Below are 19045 nucleotides of genomic sequence, written 5' to 3' on the forward strand. Positions count from 1 at the left end.
AGTCCAACATTTTGGACCGCCGTAGCAGCCGAATTAAACCCCCTTGGTCCTCCATCGGAAGATGGAACAGGGTGGAAAAGGGTAAGCATGTTATATCATACAAAATATTAACCATGTCAGTTAATCAATGATTTTTTTTTTCTTCGTTCCAGGCTTGGCAAGGATATAAATATGGGCTAAAAAAGAAGCTCGCCCACAACAATCGCGTTTACCACTCAATCGGCGTAGGGTCTTGTTCGGTCAAGGCATTTTCGCAGCTCGAGGAGCAGGCCATCGCGATGTTGGATCTGAGGAAGGTTGTAATGGGGAACGAACCAGTGGTGGATGCAACGGAGGAACCATCGGTGGAACTATCTGCGGAACCATCTATACGGTACCAACCAACGGTTGATCAACAACCGTATCAACACCTGCTCCGACGCCAACACGGGGACGAACGCCCCTATCATTGCGGAAAATAGGTGCAGCTAGGCCGAAAAAACTGTCAATAGTGAGCTGCAATTATGTGACCAGCGAAAGTATAACAGCCTTTTGGCTAAAAAAAAATGAGTTGATTGAAAGACGAAAATCGAAGAAGAAAATAGAAGAAGAGAGGCTAGCTCTCGAAAGAGACAAGATTGACTACAACAAAGTATTAGAAGAAAAAAAAAAGAATTAGAAATAGAAATAGCTAATAAAAAAATTGCCTTGAAGCGGGCACACAAAAAATAAAAATAAAAGGACAAAAACAGTAATTGTTTGCTTATTTTTTTAATCGGAATCATATCCCAGATCTTCTAGTATAGATTACAAATGGAGGTTCCACTCTATATTATTTTCAAAACATGTTATGTAAAGCACAACATTGATAATTTGGTCACACTTCTGCCGTTCATAATTAAACATTCCATCTACTCCTAACACGCATCTAAATCTACTCTTAAGCAAACCGATTGCCGCCACTAACCACTATCATACATCCAGACGAATGCTTCTTATTGAATTCAGATTCTGGAGACCCTGAATCTGGATCAATATAAAACGTAATAGACTGGCAGCAGCCAGTCTCCTGCCGGGTAACCTGCATCACCTGATCAAAAAGACTGTCAATTAAAAACATTCATTACAACTTCTTGTTATAATTGTACCTAGCAATCTATCGTTGAATAAAAAGTTTCTGTGTCGATCTATAAAATGCTTACTTATTATTATGTGTGCGTCATGATGGGACCCACCAAACCGGGTATCGATTATTTGAATTCGGTCACACATCACCATATCAGGAAGGCCACTCTTTTGGAAAAAAATATTCCTAAAGTTTTGTGGAAACCTGAAATGTAAATAGGTTATATTCGTGGTCCAACTGAAATTCTTTTGATTATCTACATTGTATCAGAAAACTGTTTTGGCTTCGAGTTTAACCGAAGCTTTCGGCGATTTTCTGATGTTTTCAACCTCATTTATGATGGGAAAACGAATGAAATTCATGTTTTGAGCAATTGTAATCTCACAAATCAAAATACAAAAGTAAACAAACTACAGTAAACATACTCCTTCATTGCAAAGGAAAAAAGCAAAGATGCTAGATGGAAACGATTAACGAAGAACTGAGTGCTTTACGATTCTCTTCAAGCATAACGTCATAAATCAAATATACCCCTTCTACAGTTACTATGCCCCAAGATCACTGGAGGAAATTACCCAAATGTAGATCAACTTCCGTACCGAACATTGCTAGTCCTTCCAAGGTCTATCAATTGTTATTAATCGAAAATATGTGGATAATCTTTAAACGCAATGTTGAGTCCAACGCGGAATAGAAGTTGACCGTGTAGGTCTCAAACATGTCATGTAGAAACATGGCAACATCGGCAAAATCACAGGTCCAGCCATTTTCCAGTCGTCTAAATATTTTTTAAAGTACCTAACTGATGTTATTTTTTCATCAATATTAACTGTATCAACCCCTTCACAATCTAGCCAATTAGAGAAAATGGCTCCAAAAATTGTCACATTTTTTTACATTTTTGTTTATTATTATTATTATTCTTAAGTTTTAGTGTGAACGGAAAGGTAGTATTAATGCTTCTTCAGTAACATTTTTGTTTAGTTTTTGGTTTAAAACCAAAGAAAAAAAAATTCCTAAAATGTTTAGAATTTTATTGCGCGTGGCCAAAAAAAACTGCCCGAGCCAGACAAAGCAGTACAAATTCCATACGCTTGCCCGAATCAGGCTCGGGCAAAACTGTGAACAGGTTAAATTTTGGGCAGTTCTTTTACGATCACCGCTGAAAAATGGCTTTTTTATTCATTCCATTAGTCGAAATATTTTTCGTGACGGTTGATAGTTTTCTTCATCGTTGTCAGCAGGCTCGATGGGGATGACCGCGGACGTTACGTGATCTATAGTACACGGTATTAGCTTCAATCTATCCATTAGCATTAGACCTTTGATTCCATCTAAAGCACTTTCCAAATCGTTAACTTTCACACGCTCTGGCTGCAAAGACAAATTAGTACATTTTCCTGTGTTTACAATTAAATTAACCTCGCATCATTTTGCCAAAAATATAGTAGCTTTGGTGGCAGCATCCGTTTTGCAGTGATCGCTCAGTGAATCATGTGACAATCTAAGAAGACTTTACGGGCCAGGGGTCGCCTAGTGCCTTTCGCATCTTATATCCAGCCCACCGGAGCCAGACCGAGTGTAACTCGCTGCAGTGCGGAAAGCCCGCCATACAACTCACACATCTTGGTGCTGTAATATGCTCCTCCATCGTCCCTCCACACATACGGGGCCAAATATCCTTCGGAGCATTTTGCTCTCGAACCCGATAGAAGCGGGTCTGTTCTTGAACAATGTTCATGACTCAGAGGCGTATGTGAGTGCTGATACAGTAGTATCAGTTTCGATTGTCTTGATTGCTGGCGAAAAGGTTTTGCAAAACTGCAGTACGATCATTTGGCTGCAATAGAGCGGTCGATTTGTTGGTGCCAAGTTTTAACCCAGGATAGGCGGAGATTATAACGACTTTGCCACTATGATCACCCATTTGAACGTCACCCCGTCGAAGTTTTCTGACAGAGCCGCTGATGGTGGGCAGTTGGATGTTATTGTGCTTGCCGCTAGCTCAATCCCATTGTTGGCCTCGATTTTATTGGAGAGCTTCGTATCTATGATATAAATTCCATCAGGGTATGCCAGGGTACGGTGGTTTGGCTTGAATCGCACGACCAAGGCTTTTAACGGTAGCAAATAGGTTTCGAATTTTCCATCCACCTTTACCCGGCATATGACGTTGGTCAAATGTGTGTTCAGTACATATGAGCAATGTAATCTAATGATCTTATTCGAACATAGGTAGTACAAAAAATCAAATATAACTTAACACTAACATACCTGACGGAAGTTTGTCCTCAAGCAAAAATACTGATAAACCTCTTTATAGAAGGTATCTTCATTTTCTTTGAAGATAAAGCAGTCGTATTCCGAATTTAACAGCTCAAACGTGTGCATCGGCTTACCGCTGTGTGACGTAAGCACCGGATTGTTGGGTGTTATTTTAAACTTTAACCCCAATGCCGTCGGTATAGTGTGGCACTTTTCCCGCACGGTTTCCTCGCCGTTCATCATGATTCGATGGGCCTCGGCGATGCGCACACTCGGAAGGTCCAGGAAAAACCTATGACGATCGGCTATCGATACGCCTAGTTTTTTCTTGTTGTCCGACTGGGAGTACTCGTAGTACGTCTTTATGATGTGGTCATCACTCTGTTCCTCCTCCTCGATGGCGTCGTCGATCGATACGACCTGTAGAAACGTGTCATCCACCGGCATCTGGGAATGAGCAACGGATAGGACCGTTCAAAAGAGTGCAAACAACTACCAGGAAAGTTGAAGAAAAAATGACATACCGCCTGAAGCGTTTTGATCATCTCCTGGCAAGCAATTTGTTTGGCTCCCTTCTTGGTGGAGTGTGTACCACGCCGTACGATGTCACGAATGCGCACCTCGTACTCGAAGGAGGGTGCATGCGAAGGGCCAAAACTGCGCACCAGTTCGAACTCGGGCAGTGGGAAGTTACGCTGGATACAAATATCCCGCAGCTGGGACACACGATCGACGGACTGCTCCATCACAGCAGCCTGGTTATGTTGGTCTGCAGCAGCCATAGAGTCGTCTTCCTCCTCGGGCGGTAGATTCAACAGTACGCGGAGCAATTGCCAGGCGGCTTCATGTTTGGAGTCTTGCTTCGTTCGACCAACTCCGGTCGCTTGTTTCCCCAACGCGGCAACGGAGTGTGTGAACAGTTTTGCTTGCAGTCCCAACGGAGACGTTGTTTCCCCAGTGTACTGATACGCGGGTACCGGGGACTTCATTTTCATCGCCATCTCTTGCAAGAGCTGTACCGGAGTTTTGCCCCGTAGTACATTTGCCTTCTGGGACATTTTTATGCTTGTTTCAAAACTTCCTGAAAGGATGATGATGGAGAACAAACCTCACTGTATTAACTACAAATATTAGCGACAGAACCACGCACCAATCTAATCTTAGTTTTTGATCTGACGAAATCCACATCAAAGTTGCAAGTGTTAATTCCTCTTCTGGAGGTATAAAATAGAAGTGAGTTGGCCATGCCATTCGAGCCGTTCCTGAAGGGTACAAATGTTTACATCGACCGTCAGCACCAGCTAATGTTTATAAACAAAACATTTCACGCTTTTGCTAGCATTTCGGTAGAGAAAATGAATCGAGGGAAAATAACGTTTGGTAAAATTAATCTTAAAACCCCGTCCGCTACCAGCTCCAATGTGGTGGATGAAAAGCCTACCACTTCCGGTAAGTGTTAGTGTTTTTATATCTGTATATGCGTTAAACAATTTCTTTCTTAACCCAGCAACAGAGGACAGCACGTCCGGATTCGGTTCGTTCGGGCGGATTGAATCTGCGAAGCCGGATGCAGTGGAACGAATAGCGCAAGATTTGGACAACAGTAAACTGCAGGAAGTGATGGGTATATCCGGCTTTGGGAGGAAACAGGCGAAACAATTCGATATCAACGAAATGATTCAGAAAGCGAAACAAAACGCCCCGAAGGCACTGGTTGATGAGAAGAGTCTCGTCAAAACTGTGAACGCTGAGGGTGACGAAAACGATGGGGAAGATGATGATGGTGATGACGACGGTGACATGATTGGACCCATTCCAACGGCAGCTGGAGAAGTGGAGGCAGATGGCCGAAGGAAAAGAGGGGAAAGGAATGACTCCGATGATTCGGACGACGATGACGAAGCGGACGATGACGATGAGTTCGACGAAGATGCACCGATTAACAAGTTACCACACTCGCACGAGGTAGAAATGCGTCACGGTAACAAGGCCGTCATTGCCCTTGCCAGTGACCCGTCCGGTGTTCGGCTGGCATCCGGTTCGATGGATTACAATGTCAACTTTTGGGACTTTTCCGGCATGGACAAATCGATGAAAAGCTTCCGTTCGCTGCAACCGTGTGAGAACCATCCCATCCGTAACCTGCACTATTCATTCTCCGGGGACATGATGCTGGTGGTATCGGGCAGCTCGCAGGCCAAAGTGCTCGACCGCGATGGATTTGAGAAGATGGAGTGCGTTAAGGGCGACCAGTACATCGCGGACATGTCGAAGACGAAAGGTCACATCGCGGGGCTCACGAGCGGCTGCTGGAGTCCGGTTCGGAGGGAAGAGTTTTTGACTAGCGGCATGGACTCCACGCTGCGCACATGGGTCTTTGCGAAAACGAAGGAACAGCGTGCGGTGATAAAAACGCGAGCCCAGGGTGGGCTGAAGACGATTCCGACGAGCTGTGCGTACAACCGCGACGGGACACTGATCGCGGCCGGCTGTAGCGATGGGTCACTGCAGACCTGGGATACGAGAAAAATGTTCGTCCACACGACACACTGCATCCGCGACGCGCACACTAAGGGGTCCGACATATCAGCGGTACTGTTTTCTTACTCCGGCTTCCAGCTAGCTTCCCGCTCGATGGACGAAACGCTCAAACTGTGGGACATGCGAGCGTTTAAGAAACCGCTGCACGTGTTTGATGGCCTGTACAGCCGATACGATACGACCGACTGCTGCTACAGTCCGGACGATACAATGATCCTTACCGGGGAATCCCTCCCGAAGGATGCAAAACAGGCCAACCTGTACGTGTACGACACGAAAACCTTCGACCTGGTAGCGAAACTTCCCATCACCGACTCGCACGTTATCCGGACACTGTGGCATCCAAAGTTGAATCAAATTTTCGTCGGTTGCGGCAACGGCGTGATACGGGGCCTGTACGACGAGAAGCGTAGTATGCGCGGTGCAAAGCAGTGCGTCATTCGAACGCATCGGAAGAAAAAGAAATCGGAAATTGTTGGTACCACGCAAATCATCACACCTCACGCGCTGCCATTGTTCCGGCAGGAGAAAACTCGTTCCCTACGGAAGAAGCTGGAGAAGGAACGGCTGGATCCGGTCAAATCGAAGCGCCCCGATCTGCCCATCACAAGCGGACAGGGTGGCCGAGTGGCAAGCTCAGGTGGTACACTTTCTTCGTACGTTATTCGCAACCTGGGACTGAGCAAGCGTGTTGAGGACGATCAGGATCCCCGCGAGGCTATTCTCAAGTACGCTAAAGAGGCGGCCGAAAACCCTTACTGGATTGCGCCGGCGTATGCAAAAACACAACCAAAACCGATCTTCAACAGCGAGGACGAACCGGAAGTTAAAAAGTCCAAAACTGAATAACTTTTTAATTAGCAAAATGGTTATCTGAGACACATATTTTTCCGTAAAGTATAAGCTGACTTCATCTTTCCGTAATTTCTTCATGTTTAATGTATTGAATGTGTATCAATAGGAGTAGGAATTTTAAGTGGTTACAACGAAACTGGCGCTAAAATAAACCATCTTGCAAACGAAAACAATCACTGACGATTTTCCACTTATCACCCTGCGCTGTAATCATGAAAGTCTGCTGAAACGGTTTCATCGGGGCGCCGCTGAGTCGCACGGTTCCGGAAACCTGTATTAAAAAGGTTAGCTGTGTCGCTACGGCATCGTCCACGATGGGTTGGGTGTCGAGCGTCGTCAGAGTGTGCTCGGATCGGGGAAGCTCCTGGAAAAACTTTTGAATGTCATCCTTCCCGTTGGCACCATTACCGTTCCAAACCAGCAGTCCATTATCCATGTACAACCGCGCCATTTGCTGAAAAAATAACATGCGGAACAGGTTAGAGCACGCTTTTAACTAACATGTGTTCTTTACTTACATGCCGTTTTTTGTCAACACTTTCGTAGTACAGTTTGGTGAAAGCCTCCGCAGTTGTGCATGCCGTATCGATTTGTGTTCGCATCATCTGATAGAAAGTTATTTTAGAAAATATGTTACTACCACCTTTCCGGGCGATTACTACGTTTCCTTTGCTTACTTGATCCACTTGGGCTGAAGCCATTCTCTATACAATTTGCGTTATTTTCAGTGAAAAGTATTGTATTAATCGTACCGCCTGCCGAATTGCTGTTTGTTTTCGCGTTTGTTTTGACAGAAACGTCAACAACCCGGGCCCATTCGGGAACGGCTTGATACTGGGAAACATTGCGATGAATGCTGGTTAGTTAAATTAACGAAGTATAATTTAGTAAATTTTTGTTGGCCCATAAATTCATGTTTCTGGTATGATTTTTTTTTCAGGTGAATATTATAAATATCCGATAGGCACAACAGTTCGCAACGTCGTGTGTAAACGGTGAGCTGTCAAATCTTGTGTTCGAAAGAACTGTCACACCGCGCAGTGAAGCAAAGTAATTTGTGTGCCGAAGCTTGATGCGAAAATGTTCAACGCCGATATATGGAAATCCTGGGAACGAAGCGGAAAATCAGAGTTGTAAATATCCTTCCTCAATCGTTACACCATATCCTCCCGTATTTGCTATGCGTCGGCCCGATGTTATCGTTCTAAATAAGTTCTAACAATCCGTGAATGTGGCGGCATCGCATCCGAGTCGGATCAGCCTTCCTCTTTCTTATGCGTGTGTGATGTGAAATGTCAAAGTGATGAAATTCTCCAGAGCAGGCATTGGGATTGTGGGATAAGAAAATATGGCATGAATAAAGGATTCTTTCCTCCACCGTTTATGTGGCACGAAGCTTTGCGGCACATGAAACGCATTTCGCGAGTCGATGGCAAACCTTCCCACCCGGCGAACCCCCTACTTCCGCCACTACTAACGAGGTGTATGTTCTCGGTGTTTTTGTTTATCCCTGTTCGTCGGAAACCCTTTCGGCGTTTATCAGCTTGAAACAATGCAAAGCCATCGTGAAGGACGACCCACAGCAGAGTCCCCTGTTTGCAAAGAACGAGCGCAAGAGCGGCATTTCCCGGGCGATCTACGAGCTGATCTCGCGTGGCATTCATGGCCAGCTGAAAAAGGATAGCGTCCTACAGATGCTGGCCGAAGTTTCGGTAGGTTGGTGGCGGAATCAATGTCCTTGCTAAACTCGCACCACCGGGGAGTCTAATTTATTTATTACACTGTTCTCCTTGTCCCCTCCATAGAGCCTACACAGCGACATCCCATCGATTCTGCTGGATGTGTTCGGTATCTTTGATGCCGAAACGGCCACAAGCACAGGTGATGCGCCACCGAGCGAAGAACGCTCCACGTTCTGCTACATCGTCAAGGAAACGGAACGATTTGTGTCGGAGAAGCTGCTGAAGGAGCGACTAGAAATCGACACACTGCAAGACGTGGGGACAATCAAGAATCGAAGTTTCTACACACGATTCATAAAAGTGAAAACGAAGCTCTAGTAAGCATCAAATGCTGCCCTCAATGAGGCGAAGAAACCCGTTCGTCATTCCTTGTTTTATTTTCTTTGCAGCTACAAACAGCGCCGTTTCAATCTATTCCGCGAGGAAAGTGAGGGCTACGCAAAGCTCATCACGGAACTGAATCAGGAATTTAATCAGGAAACGATCACGGTGACCGACATACTGGAGATTATCAAATCGCTGATTGGTTGCTTCAATCTCGATCCCAACCGGGTGCTAGATATCATCCTGGAGTCGTTCGAGGCGCGCCCGGAGCAGGATCGCATTTTCATCCCTCTGCTGCAATCGTACATCAACGATGGCAACATTATCTGTGAGGTGCTCGGTTACAAGTATCGCTACTTTGCGGACGTTAACACACCGAGCTCTCTGTTCAAGGTAACCGCGTTACTGCTGCAGCACGGTGTGATAAAGCTGGACGATATTTACTCATGGGTAAGGAAAGAGAAGCACGCAACTCAAAATGGAGAGCTGTTTCCATTGCAACTGCTGCGTGTAAACCCTGCTTTAATGGTGTAATGTTAATCTTTTCGTAGCTCAACCCAACGGATAAGTCGATACAGGCCGATTGGGAGGCGGAAATGAACCAAGCGAAAGAATACGTTCGCAAGCTGAACATAATTCTCACCAATAAGGACAAGGAGCCGGAGCAGGAGCCCGAGTTCGAGACGGCACCGGAAAAGTATGCCCTCAATCAAAAGTGGGGCCTTTGCGAGGCGCTACTACTCATCGGAGATTGGAACACGGCCCACCAGCTGCTCCGCAAGCTCCCGGACCAGTCGGTCATGGTGCACGAACCGATCGCACGAGCCCTCTGCCGCCTGCTGCACATCATCATCGAACCGGTGTACCGGCTCAAGTGTGCCCTGCCGGCAAACATCAAGGGTCGCGCCATCTCATCGTACGGTGCGCTCAGCAAACTTGCCCCACCGCCCGTTACCGCACTGACCAAGCTGCGGCTGCATGCTTTCCCGATGTTTACCGCACTTGGACCATCGCTACACTACGATTCGGTGCTGCTGTACAAACTGTTGCGCCTGATGCGTGTCATCCTCACCGACATGAACGTCGACCCGATGAATCCACCGGCGCCCGGGACGTCGAGCGATCAGGAGCAGCTGTACTACGACATTTTGTCGTTGCTCGATGCTTCCGTGCTGCCCGCCCTGGCCTACATGGACTGCAACTGCTGCGTGGCGGAAGAGATCTGGTCGATCGTGAAACTCTACCCGTACCAGTATCGGTACAGTTTGTACGCGCGCTGGAAAAATGACACGTTTCAGCTACAGCCGAAGCTGATCCAACGGCGCGGTACGGCCCAGAAACAAATCAAGGCACTGATGAAGCGGGTCAGCAAAGAAAACAGTAAACCGGTGGGAAGGCTGATCGGCAAACTGAGCCACTGTTCGCCTGGATTCCTATTTGAATATGTAAGCTAGAATCGGTTTTTGGTGTCTGCTTGCATGGTTTAATATCGTCATTATTTTATGTTTGCTCTTTTTGTCTCAATCATAGATTCTACTGCAAATTCAAATCTACGATAATCTAATCGCCCCCGTCGTTGACTCGCTCAAGTATCTGACGTCTCTGTCGTACGACGTGCTCGGCTACTGTCTAATCGAAGCCCTCGAGCAGGTCGATCGGAACCCAATGCAGAACGACGGTACCAGCATCTCGCTGTGGCTGCAAAGTTTGGCCAACTTTTGCGGTGCCATCTACAAGAAGTACAACATCGAGCTGAGCGGACTGCTGCAGTACGTGGCGAACCAGCTCAAGTCCCACAAGAGCCTCGATCTCCTCATCCTCAAGGAGGTGGTGCAGAAGATGGCCGGCATCGAGGCGGCCGAAGAGATGACGAACGAGCAACTGCAAGCAATGTGCGGCGGGGAACTATTGCGTGGCGAGGCGGGTTATTTCAGCCAGGTGCGCAACACGAAAAAGTCATCGCAGCGGTTGAAGGACGCACTGGCCAGCAACGATCTAGCGGTGGCCCTGTGTTTGTTGATCGCGCAGCAGAAACATTGCGTCATCTACCGCGAGACGGCCCAGAGCCACCTGAAGCTGGTGGGGAAGCTGTACGACCAGTGCCAGGATACGTTGGTGCAGTTTGGGACGTTCCTCGGCTCGACCTACTCGGTGGAGGAATACGTGGAGCGGCTCCCAACGATACACAGTATGCTGCAGCGGTACCACATCCACTCCGATGTGGCCTTTTTCCTTGCGCGTCCTATGTTTTCTCATGCAATCAATGTAAGTACCACCACTACCTATGGACGGAGTGAGCGGCCGCGAGGGGCACGGGCTAAAAATTTCAGACAAAACCCATTGATATTGATACACGCGTTTTAGCGAAAAATCAAAACATCACCTAGAAGAGAGAGATATATAAGAGATCTTCTTTTTAAAATATAATAGATTTAAATTTGTTAAAAGACAAAGTATAGAACGAAATCATCGGAGAAAAGTATTGAAAAGAGTAATTTCCACGACAAAATGTTTATGTCGTCCCAGCTCAGAATATGGGTCCCATAATGAACAGCAACATTCAAATAGTTGATAATGAAATCGGAATTACCTATCACATCATATTATTGATGAATTTATAGAAATATTTGGAAATCGAATCTGAATCGGAGTCCGATCGGAAATTGTACAAGAAACCAATGCTGCTTCATACTATAGCATTAGGTTAGCTTCTTGTCTGGATATTTTTCATGAAAACTAATTTGCCTTCGTTAGAAGATATCTAGCGGAGTTAGGAGAAGTAACAAAATAATTTACAGAATTTATTCCTATCCTACATGTATGATGAATTTTTGGAAACATTTAGGGAAATGAAAATATCTGTCTTCTTCATCTTCTTGGCGTAACTACCTCTTGGTCATGCCTGCCCGTGCAGGGCTAACGAGACTTGTTTCCCTGTTGTACGTGGATAGTCAGTCCTCTCGTACAGGGTAGGGTGAGCCCCGGCGCTCATGGGCCGATTTTCTAACCGGGGCTACCGCTCGGTTGTCGCGGACCCCCTCGAGAAAATATCTGTAGGGCTCCGATTATCCCACCGCATTGGACCCCGGAATAGATTGATCCGCCTCTGATCATTACCTAACAGATGCAATGTGTTTACTCAACCTCAAATTCGTTTTCTCGCCTTTTTTTTAGCAAAAGTACGACCAACTACGTAAGGCGGACACGAACGCGAAGAAGCTTTCCACCTCGCAAAAGATGAGCAAATATCTCGAGGCGACGGCGCACGTCATGAACCCGGTCATCGAGTCCGTACGCCCGCTGCATCCACCGAAAATCTGGGAAGATATCAGTCCGCAGTTTCTGGTCAGCTTCTGGTCGCTGTCGATGTACGACCTGCAGGTCCCGGTCGAGAGCTACCAGCGGGAAATTACCAAACTGAGGCTGCTCGCAAATGCCGTAATGGAGTCGAAAGAGCAGAACGCGTCGAAGAACAAGAAAGAACAGGAGCGCTACGTCGCGCTGATGGACAAACTGCAGGACGAGCGGAAAAAGCAGCAGGAGCACGTGGACAAAATCATGCACCGGTTGACGAACGAGAAAGACGCCTGGTTCCTGTCGCGTTCGGCCAAGTCGGCCAAGAATGAAACCATCACCCAGTTCCTGCAGCTGTGTCTGTTCCCGCGGTGCACCTTTACGGCGCTCGATGCAATCTACTGTGCTAAGTTTGTGCATACCATCCACAATCTGAAGACGGCCAACTTTAGCACACTGTTGTGCTACGATCGGGTAAGCAGAACAAACTGTTCTCGTGTATGAGTTATAGATCATGGGTTTAAAATGATGACTCTCTCCCGGTAGATATTCTGCGACATAACGTACTCGGTGACGTCCTGCACTGAGAACGAGGCGACCCGCTACGGGCGGTTCCTGTGCGCGATGCTCGAAACCGTCATGCGCTGGCACTCGGACGAGGCCACCTTCAACAAGGAGTGCGCCAACTATCCCGGTTTCGTTACCAAGTTCCGCGTCAGCAACCAGTACTCGGAGGCGATCGACCACGTCAACTACGAGAACTATCGGCACGTGTGCCACAAGTGGCACTACAAGATCACCAAGGCGATGGTGTTCTGTCTGGACTCGAAGGACTACATGCAGATCCGGAACTCGCTCATCATCCTGATGCGCATCCTGCCGCACTTCCCGGTGTTGGCCAAACTGTCGCAGATCATTGAGAAGAAGGTGGAGAAGGTGCGCGAGGAGGAGAAAAACCAGCGCCAGGATCTGTTCGTGCTGGCATCGAGTTACATCGGCCAGCTGAAGGCCCGAGCCGCGCAGATGATGTTGGAATCGGACTTCCACCAGGTGACGGAGAAACCGTTCAAAGCAACCACGACCTCGAGTGCTACCGGGTCATTGGCCGGAGCAACGGTCGCGGTTCAGGACTCACTGCAGGACAGCAAGGTGGCTATAAATGGGGCCGATGTGAAAGGTATGTTTGGACTGCAGCCTTACCTTCAGGGTTTTGAGTATCAAATGGTAAACCGGTGTGAATTTTCAATCCCCAGGAGGACAAAGCACCAGACAAGGAAGTTCATCGATGGGCAACGGCACCAACAACACTTCCACCACTGGAGGGAATTCATCATCGACGTCCTCGTCGGCCATGGCAGCGGGTGGTAATGCCACATCCAACGGTAACCTGGCAGGATCGTCGGACCATCACCGTGGTGGTGGCGGTCACAGCAGCACCATTGACATGATCAAGAAGGAACCGTCCTCGTCGTCATCGTCCAGTGGCTCGAGGGACAACAATGCCGGAGGTTCGTCGGCGTCGATGCGCGAATCATCGGTTTCGTTGGCGCGTGAAAAATCATCGAAAGAAATCAAACGCGAAGAGCGCGCTCGGGAGAAGGAACGCGAGCGAGAGGAAGCGGCCGCCGCCGCAATGCTTGCCGATCGAAAAAGGGAAAAAGAAAAGCGTCGTGACAAGCGAGGTGAGCATTCCATACAGCAATTCATTGATCGACGAAGACGGGAACGAACTTTTTAAACCTTTTTCCGGTTTGCAGATCATTACGATCACGAACGGGAATCGAGAGCAAGCGAACGGGACCTCCAGCAGCGTGATCGCAGCGAAAGAGACCTCAGCTCAGTGTCGAACTCCAGCAACGAACAGCAACACGGCAGCAGCATTCGTCGCAGCCAAGACCCACCGGAACATGATAGAGGTAGGATAGGGCACGGGAAGTGGAGAGCCAATCGCTTCTGAGTCAGTTTCTTTCAACGTGGGATCGTTACTATTTCTTTCCTTCCAGATATGAAGCGCCGCAAGGTGGAAGGTTCTTCTAGCTCGAAGGTTAGTATTCTGGTGTAACGCCAACTTGGTGGTGTAGAGTTACTTGGGTCTCTTCGCAAGCGAAAGGTGCAAAAGGAAGCGAAATTGGTCGAAGCAGCAGCAGCAGCTGATCATCTCGTCAGGGCCCTGGGTGTTCCGGTGGTTATTTTCATTCAATTACCTTCGGAGCGAACCAGCACTTTCTCCAAATGCATCGCATCCACAAACGCGGTGTGAAAACGGTACTAGAAGGTTGGAATGATGATTCCTCCTTCCCGAATCGGGGCAAAACGAACATCCAAGAGAACGATTATCCACATTCTAAGATCGGGGAATCCTGTTGCTATCGAAAAGAGTCTTCTCCTCTCTTCTTGCTCTTGAACACACCACGTTTCTCAATCGCATCTCCTTGAAGGCATCAAGAAATGAAAAACACAAACCTAACCGTGTGTTTGTTCCCCTTGACACTCTTGAAACAAACAAATTTTCCTTCGCGCAATGGAAAACCGAATTCTGGTCCAATGGATCCAACTCTTCGTTCAATGTTCATAATCTGCTGCACAAAAAAAAAACCGAAACACGTACTGGGCGTACTGAAGCGAAGGACCATGAGTTCCAACCATGAAGACTTCCGGCACGCGGCTTTTTCCACCGCATATAAAACTCCACCGGTAACATAAAAGCCAACGGTGAATCCTTCGGTATCCTGACAAGTAAGTGGCCTGATGAATGATGACGATGTGCACCAGCATCAAACGTGAAACAATTCAGGCGTTCAGTCAGGGCAACATTTGCCGTTATTAGAAGGGGACACGTTGAATGTGCAACCGTAGGAAGACACAATCTTCGCATGAAACGCGGCATAATGTAATCGATTTATGTCGATACCGAGGTATGTATGAGATATAGCTCGTGGCTTAATGTATATGTTTTACGATCCACAGAAAGTGTTGAATACCTTTGAAAGATTGCCTTTTTTTCAAACTTAAACTAGCCATCAATGCTTCAAACCCTTAAAATGATTCGGCTTGTGTGTTACGGGGTAGCTGGAGGAGGAATTTTCGATCCAACAAAGTTACCGTTCGAATTGATGTTGCTTCTTTACACCGCTTCCCTCGCATCATGATCATGGAAAAAAAAGAACCGATACAACCGATTTCCCTTGGTTTGCCTGAAACCACCTGCTCATGTCTGCGAAAGGAATCCCTTTGCCACTGATTAGTTGCGAACGAGAGCAATACAATATGGTTGCTTCCCGGGAGAAGTTTGGAGACGAAAGTGAAAGTGCTTTATTTATACGTCAACCTGTGTTGTTTTGTAGAGCAAGCACGACGATGGTTCCAACTCCGCTTCCCAGCAGCTAGTGTCCGAGTCGAAGAAGGAACGGAGCAGCAAGACGAAGGAAAAACGGGACAAGACTGACGAGGAGAAGGAGCTCCGGAAGGAACGTAAACTTGGTCGCAAGCGGGTAGGTTAATTTTGATCCCGGCAATAGAGGATGTTTTAAACATGTTTTCCACCTATTTTCCCCTCCCCCTTCCCCACCCTTTCCAGCAGGATCGTAATGCGGAGGAATCGCTACTGACGGACAAACGTTTGCGCCGGGAGGAGGAAAAGGCTAGCAAACTGCTATCGCACCAGAACGGGGACAACGATGGCGATCTGGCAGCCCCACTGTCCACCTCGTCGTCGTCGTCGCACCGGGAAAAGCATCACCATCATCATCTGAAGGAAAAGTCTCCATCCTATGGCGGTGGTGCAGGTGGTGGTGGGGGTGGTGGTAGCAGTGGCGGAAGTGGAAGCGTCCTGCGAGATCACCGCGAGCGATCGCACGATCGTGGCCTGGATCGGGGTGACAAGCAGTACTTTACGAAAACTTCCCGCACACGGTCCGGGTACTAGAGGAGATGGTGGATGGCGTGAAATCAACGTGGAGTACTTGGCCCGATTGCATAAGCATTAGGTATGGTTTATTAGGAGTTAAAGGAAGAGAAAAAAAATGCTGAGGAATATAGAAAGTGGCAACGAGATGGAATAGGCCCATAATGGTACAACTCTACTTCAGGTGGAACAGTTCGAACCGGATTAGTTCTACCTCTTTTAGTTTATATCCCCCTCAGCAAACACCGTTACCGATTTTTCGGATGCATTAAATTGTATAAACTAAGCTGATGACCGCGCAGTGGTTTTTTGTTTGTTTGATCGGGATATTCAAATTAATTTAGATAAGAGCTAGAGAGTGTGTAGCAGTATTTGCGACGATTCAAATTGTTTATAACTCTTGGGAACTATCGACCATTGTACAATTTCAATGGCAAGGGGGCGGGTTGAGAGATCCCAGTCCCCGAACCCTCAACTGTACGATGAAGAAAGAAGAATCATTTGCTAGGCGCATAAGTTGATAGGATAATTTTTGATAAACAAACAGGTCGACAAAAGCAGTACAGACTTTTAACAACAAATAAAAGAAAAAGAAGAAAAATGTGTTTGAATTCTGGAGTTTTGGGACGGGCGGACACTAACGTTCAGCTCCGTTGATCGTCCGGCAGTTAAAGAGTTAGTCGTTGAACAATGTAGAAGGTTGTAACATTTGGAAACGTTGATTCGATAACTCAAATGGCCTCGGTTCAGTTCGATGAGTATCTTTTTCTTTTTTTCCTTTTGTTTTTGATCGTCCAAGTCGATTAGTTGGGAAACGCAAATAAAAAAATCCAAGATAGGAATATAGAACAGATTGGTCGGACACAATCCCTTTATCATCATCATCAAATCGAATTGCAGAGCGGGAGGAGGAGACGAAGACGAAAGTATGTATGTATATTTTAAGATAGCTATGTGGTAATGAAAATCGAAGTAGCTGAAGTTATAAGTAAAATAAAATCACTTTAACATTAAGAAACCAAACCATGTAATGGTTTGATATTCGAAATGATGACTAACAAGTTCATGGTTTTTATTTCCTTTGAAAATTATTGACAGTTACTCTCGAACGTGAAGATAGGGTTTAAATTTCATTTTCAAAATGATACTCCATTCAACAGGATACTACTTTGAAAACATTAAATAATCGTTAAAGGTATCCGGCCCACGCTTTCGACTTCCTTGTAATCAACTGGCATCGTATTCACGGCTACGCTAAACACGATTTTGAACGTTATAACGTCGTCCGTAACGTAATGTAAACCTATAGATTTCGGACGGAGGGTTCATATCGCTTCGATTGAGAAACATTGATGTTTTTTTCACCCATTCTGCCAGATTCTTGAAATGCCGTCTATCATGTTTCGGTACACTCTGCACAAATTTATTCAAATGTTTTCACTATTGCTTCTGGGCATATTGTATTGTTGTTGACAGTTTTTAGTACGTTCCCATCGAAGTCTTCATAAATTCTGTCCTTGATTGATATTTACTTACCGGCAACAGTTCACCAACGAGCCGAGTCGAAGGCAATAAATGCAACAGCCACAAGACTAGAAAAAAAGGAACAAGTTTTGGTAAGTACGAGAAAAAAATAAAACCTTACACGTAGTAAATATACACATCAGATGTTCTAGCCATGTTGAACGCTGGTTCTAACTGAGATTTAAATAGAAATTGCGAAAATTTTAAATCTCTGTCAACTGAGATCTAAATTGAAACTGCGAAAATGTTAAATCAACCCGATTGCATCTAGTAGACTGTGAAATGCAATTTGCTCGCATTTCAGTCCATATATCGTATCAATCGCACTCAAAACGAACGGAATGCCTTTGGATTTATGTCGATGTTTCAGGTGCTGGAAGGAGCCAAAAGCCAATGTATTTCATTGGACTGACGAGGAGCTTGAGGAAGAAAGAATAGAAAGAAACATGGCTAGAACGGTGGTGATCGATAGAGTATGGCAGACAGTTGAGTACTATCGGCCCAGTAGAAAAGAATACGTATTGGTAAGTGAGAGAAAAAATGAAACCTTCGCTGTGATAAATATATACATTACTTGTGTTTACGTATTTCCTCTTATTTCCAGGGCTGGAAACCTTCGCTTTGGGACATTGCGGAAGAAGAGGATCCGAAGCTCTATCCTCAGCATTTTTTATAACATTATGAATGCAGTCTGACAATATATATATATATATACTACGACATATCGTAGATAAACTTCTATTCTATCGAATGAGTTCTTAACATTTCGAAAAATTTATTTTGTTCTTAACATTTCGAAAAAATTACTTGGTCACTTTGTTCGAAAGAAACCCCACAAAAGGCTCAAAATTGATGACAAAAAAGTATCCGTACATGATGAGTATTGATGATGTGCCATCCATACATGATGTGCCAATATATTCCAATCAATGCCACTTATCTCTATAATAGCCTGCAAGTGCCAAGGCATCATTTCTATCAGTTTTTGTTTTTTCGAAAGATGCTGGAAGTTTGACCCGATTCCATAATAGTTCTAAAGATGTCTGCTAAGATCAAGATAATGTCCTGTTGATGGTAATTCTAGGCATCTTTCGACAAAAGTTGTATAGAGATCGAATACGGACACTTTTTGAGTATCGTCAACACTTGTACGATCTCATAAAGTGGTTATTCTTGGCATCGTTATTTTACTCAGAGAGAACGTTGAAGAACATCTAAACTTTTACCAAGGGACCTAGGGTCCAAGGAATAAAATGGGCGAAGTAGACCATGTCCCACAAATGATTTATAATTACTACTGTGCTCTCAACTACTGTGTATTATAGTTGGAACAACGTTGCTCGTATTGATGATTGAGTTCGACGTCAAGTCTCTATTGTTGTTCGTTTTTTTGGCCAAAATTGCTTAGTTTTGTCTGTATAAAGTTTGTATATAGTGTATAAAATACTGTGCCGACACGCCAATGGCATCAAAATACAGCGATTTGCAAAT

General features: G+C 45.9%; 4 protein-coding genes across 8 annotated transcripts; 2 read left to right on the top strand and 2 right to left on the bottom strand.

Annotated features, from left to right (window-relative positions):
• Positions 1-744: 744 nt before the first annotated feature.
• On the bottom strand, positions 745-4580 carry LOC131262649 (double-stranded RNA-binding protein Staufen homolog). Of its 3 annotated transcripts, XR_009178234.1 has the most exons (5): positions 4521-4580; positions 3895-4451; positions 3380-3817; positions 1182-1309; positions 745-1069 (listed from the first exon to the last, which is right to left on the bottom strand). XR_009178234.1 is itself a non-coding variant. In XM_058264702.1 (4 exons), exons 2-4 carry the CDS (start codon positions 4426-4428, stop codon positions 1292-1294), a joined length of 990 nt encoding a protein of 329 aa, XP_058120685.1. In that variant the 5' UTR covers positions 4429-4451; positions 4521-4580; the 3' UTR covers positions 745-1291. The 3 variants fall into 3 exon arrangements, 2 of the variants coding, with proteins under 2 accessions (XP_058120685.1, XP_058120683.1); XM_058264702.1 differs by having other exon boundaries at positions 745-1309; XM_058264700.1 differs by lacking the exons at positions 745-1069; positions 1182-1309 and adding an exon at positions 2253-2479.
• Positions 4581-4714: 134 nt separating this feature from the next.
• On the top strand, positions 4715-6907 carry LOC131267423 (gastrulation defective protein 1 homolog). Of its 3 annotated transcripts, none has more exons than XM_058270300.1 (2): positions 4715-4819; positions 4878-6907. In XM_058270300.1, the coding sequence occupies exons 1-2, from the start codon at positions 4726-4728 to the stop codon at positions 6758-6760; spliced, it is 1977 nt and encodes a 658-aa protein (XP_058126283.1). In that variant the 5' UTR covers positions 4715-4725; the 3' UTR covers positions 6761-6907. The 3 variants fall into 3 exon arrangements, with proteins under 3 accessions (XP_058126283.1, XP_058126284.1, XP_058126285.1); XM_058270301.1 differs by having other exon boundaries at positions 4726-4819; positions 4884-6907; XM_058270302.1 differs by having other exon boundaries at positions 4726-4794; positions 4886-6907.
• Positions 6821-7556, bottom strand: LOC131267424 (NTF2-related export protein). Its single transcript, XM_058270303.1, has 3 exons — positions 7444-7556; positions 7285-7371; positions 6821-7220 (listed from the first exon to the last, which is right to left on the bottom strand). The coding sequence occupies exons 1-3, from the start codon at positions 7465-7467 to the stop codon at positions 6909-6911; spliced, it is 423 nt and encodes a 140-aa protein (XP_058126286.1). The 5' UTR covers positions 7468-7556; the 3' UTR covers positions 6821-6908.
• A 255-nt stretch (positions 7557-7811) lies between these two features.
• On the top strand, positions 7812-17033 carry LOC131263240 (THO complex subunit 2). Its single transcript, XM_058265406.1, has 13 exons — positions 7812-7899; positions 8310-8478; positions 8572-8825; positions 8898-9282; positions 9384-10277; positions 10363-11097; positions 12007-12600; positions 12673-13303; positions 13380-13808; positions 13884-14042; positions 14130-14170; positions 15471-15617; positions 15704-17033. Exons 1-13 carry the CDS (start codon positions 7847-7849, stop codon positions 16049-16051), a joined length of 4839 nt encoding a protein of 1612 aa, XP_058121389.1. The 5' UTR covers positions 7812-7846; the 3' UTR covers positions 16052-17033.
• The last annotated feature ends 2012 nt before the right edge of the window (positions 17034-19045 follow it).

This window comes from Anopheles coustani, chromosome 2, assembly GCF_943734705.1.
Source record: "Anopheles coustani chromosome 2, idAnoCousDA_361_x.2, whole genome shotgun sequence".
Classification (NCBI taxonomy): Eukaryota; Metazoa; Arthropoda; class Insecta; order Diptera; family Culicidae; genus Anopheles; species Anopheles coustani.

Bases quoted from the DNA above. Each gene is read 5' to 3' on its own strand.
- LOC131262649 (XM_058264700.1), bottom strand. From the start codon at position 4,428: ATGTCCCAGAAGGCAAATGTACTACGGGGCAAAACTCCGGTACAGCTC. The intron at 3,818-3,894 runs GTATGTCATTTT...GCTCATTCCCAG, and splicing joins TGATCAAAACGCTTCAGGCG to ATGCCGGTGGATGACACGTT. The intron at 2,480-3,379 runs GTATGTTAGTGT...TTGTCTTTGCAG, and splicing joins TGAGGACAAACTTCCGTCAG to CCAGAGCGTGTGAAAGTTAA.
- LOC131267423 (XM_058270300.1), top strand. From the start codon at position 4,726: ATGAATCGAGGGAAAATAACGTTTGGTAAAATTAATCTTAAAACCCCG. The intron at 4,820-4,877 runs GTAAGTGTTAGT...TTCTTAACCCAG, and splicing joins TGAAAAGCCTACCACTTCCG to CAACAGAGGACAGCACGTCC.
- LOC131267424 (XM_058270303.1), bottom strand. From the start codon at position 7,467: ATGGCTTCAGCCCAAGTGGATCAA. The intron at 7,372-7,443 runs GTAAGCAAAGGA...ACTTTCTATCAG, and splicing joins CTTCAGCCCAAGTGGATCAA to ATGATGCGAACACAAATCGA. The intron at 7,221-7,284 runs GTAAGTAAAGAA...TTATTTTTTCAG, and splicing joins GTGTTGACAAAAAACGGCAT to CAAATGGCGCGGTTGTACAT.
- LOC131263240 (XM_058265406.1), top strand. From the start codon at position 7,847: ATGTTCAACGCCGATATATGGAAATCCTGGGAACGAAGCGGAAAATCA. The intron at 8,826-8,897 runs GTAAGCATCAAA...TTTTCTTTGCAG, and splicing joins AAAGTGAAAACGAAGCTCTA to CTACAAACAGCGCCGTTTCA. The intron at 14,043-14,129 runs GTAGGATAGGGC...CTTTCCTTCCAG, and splicing joins CCCACCGGAACATGATAGAG to ATATGAAGCGCCGCAAGGTG.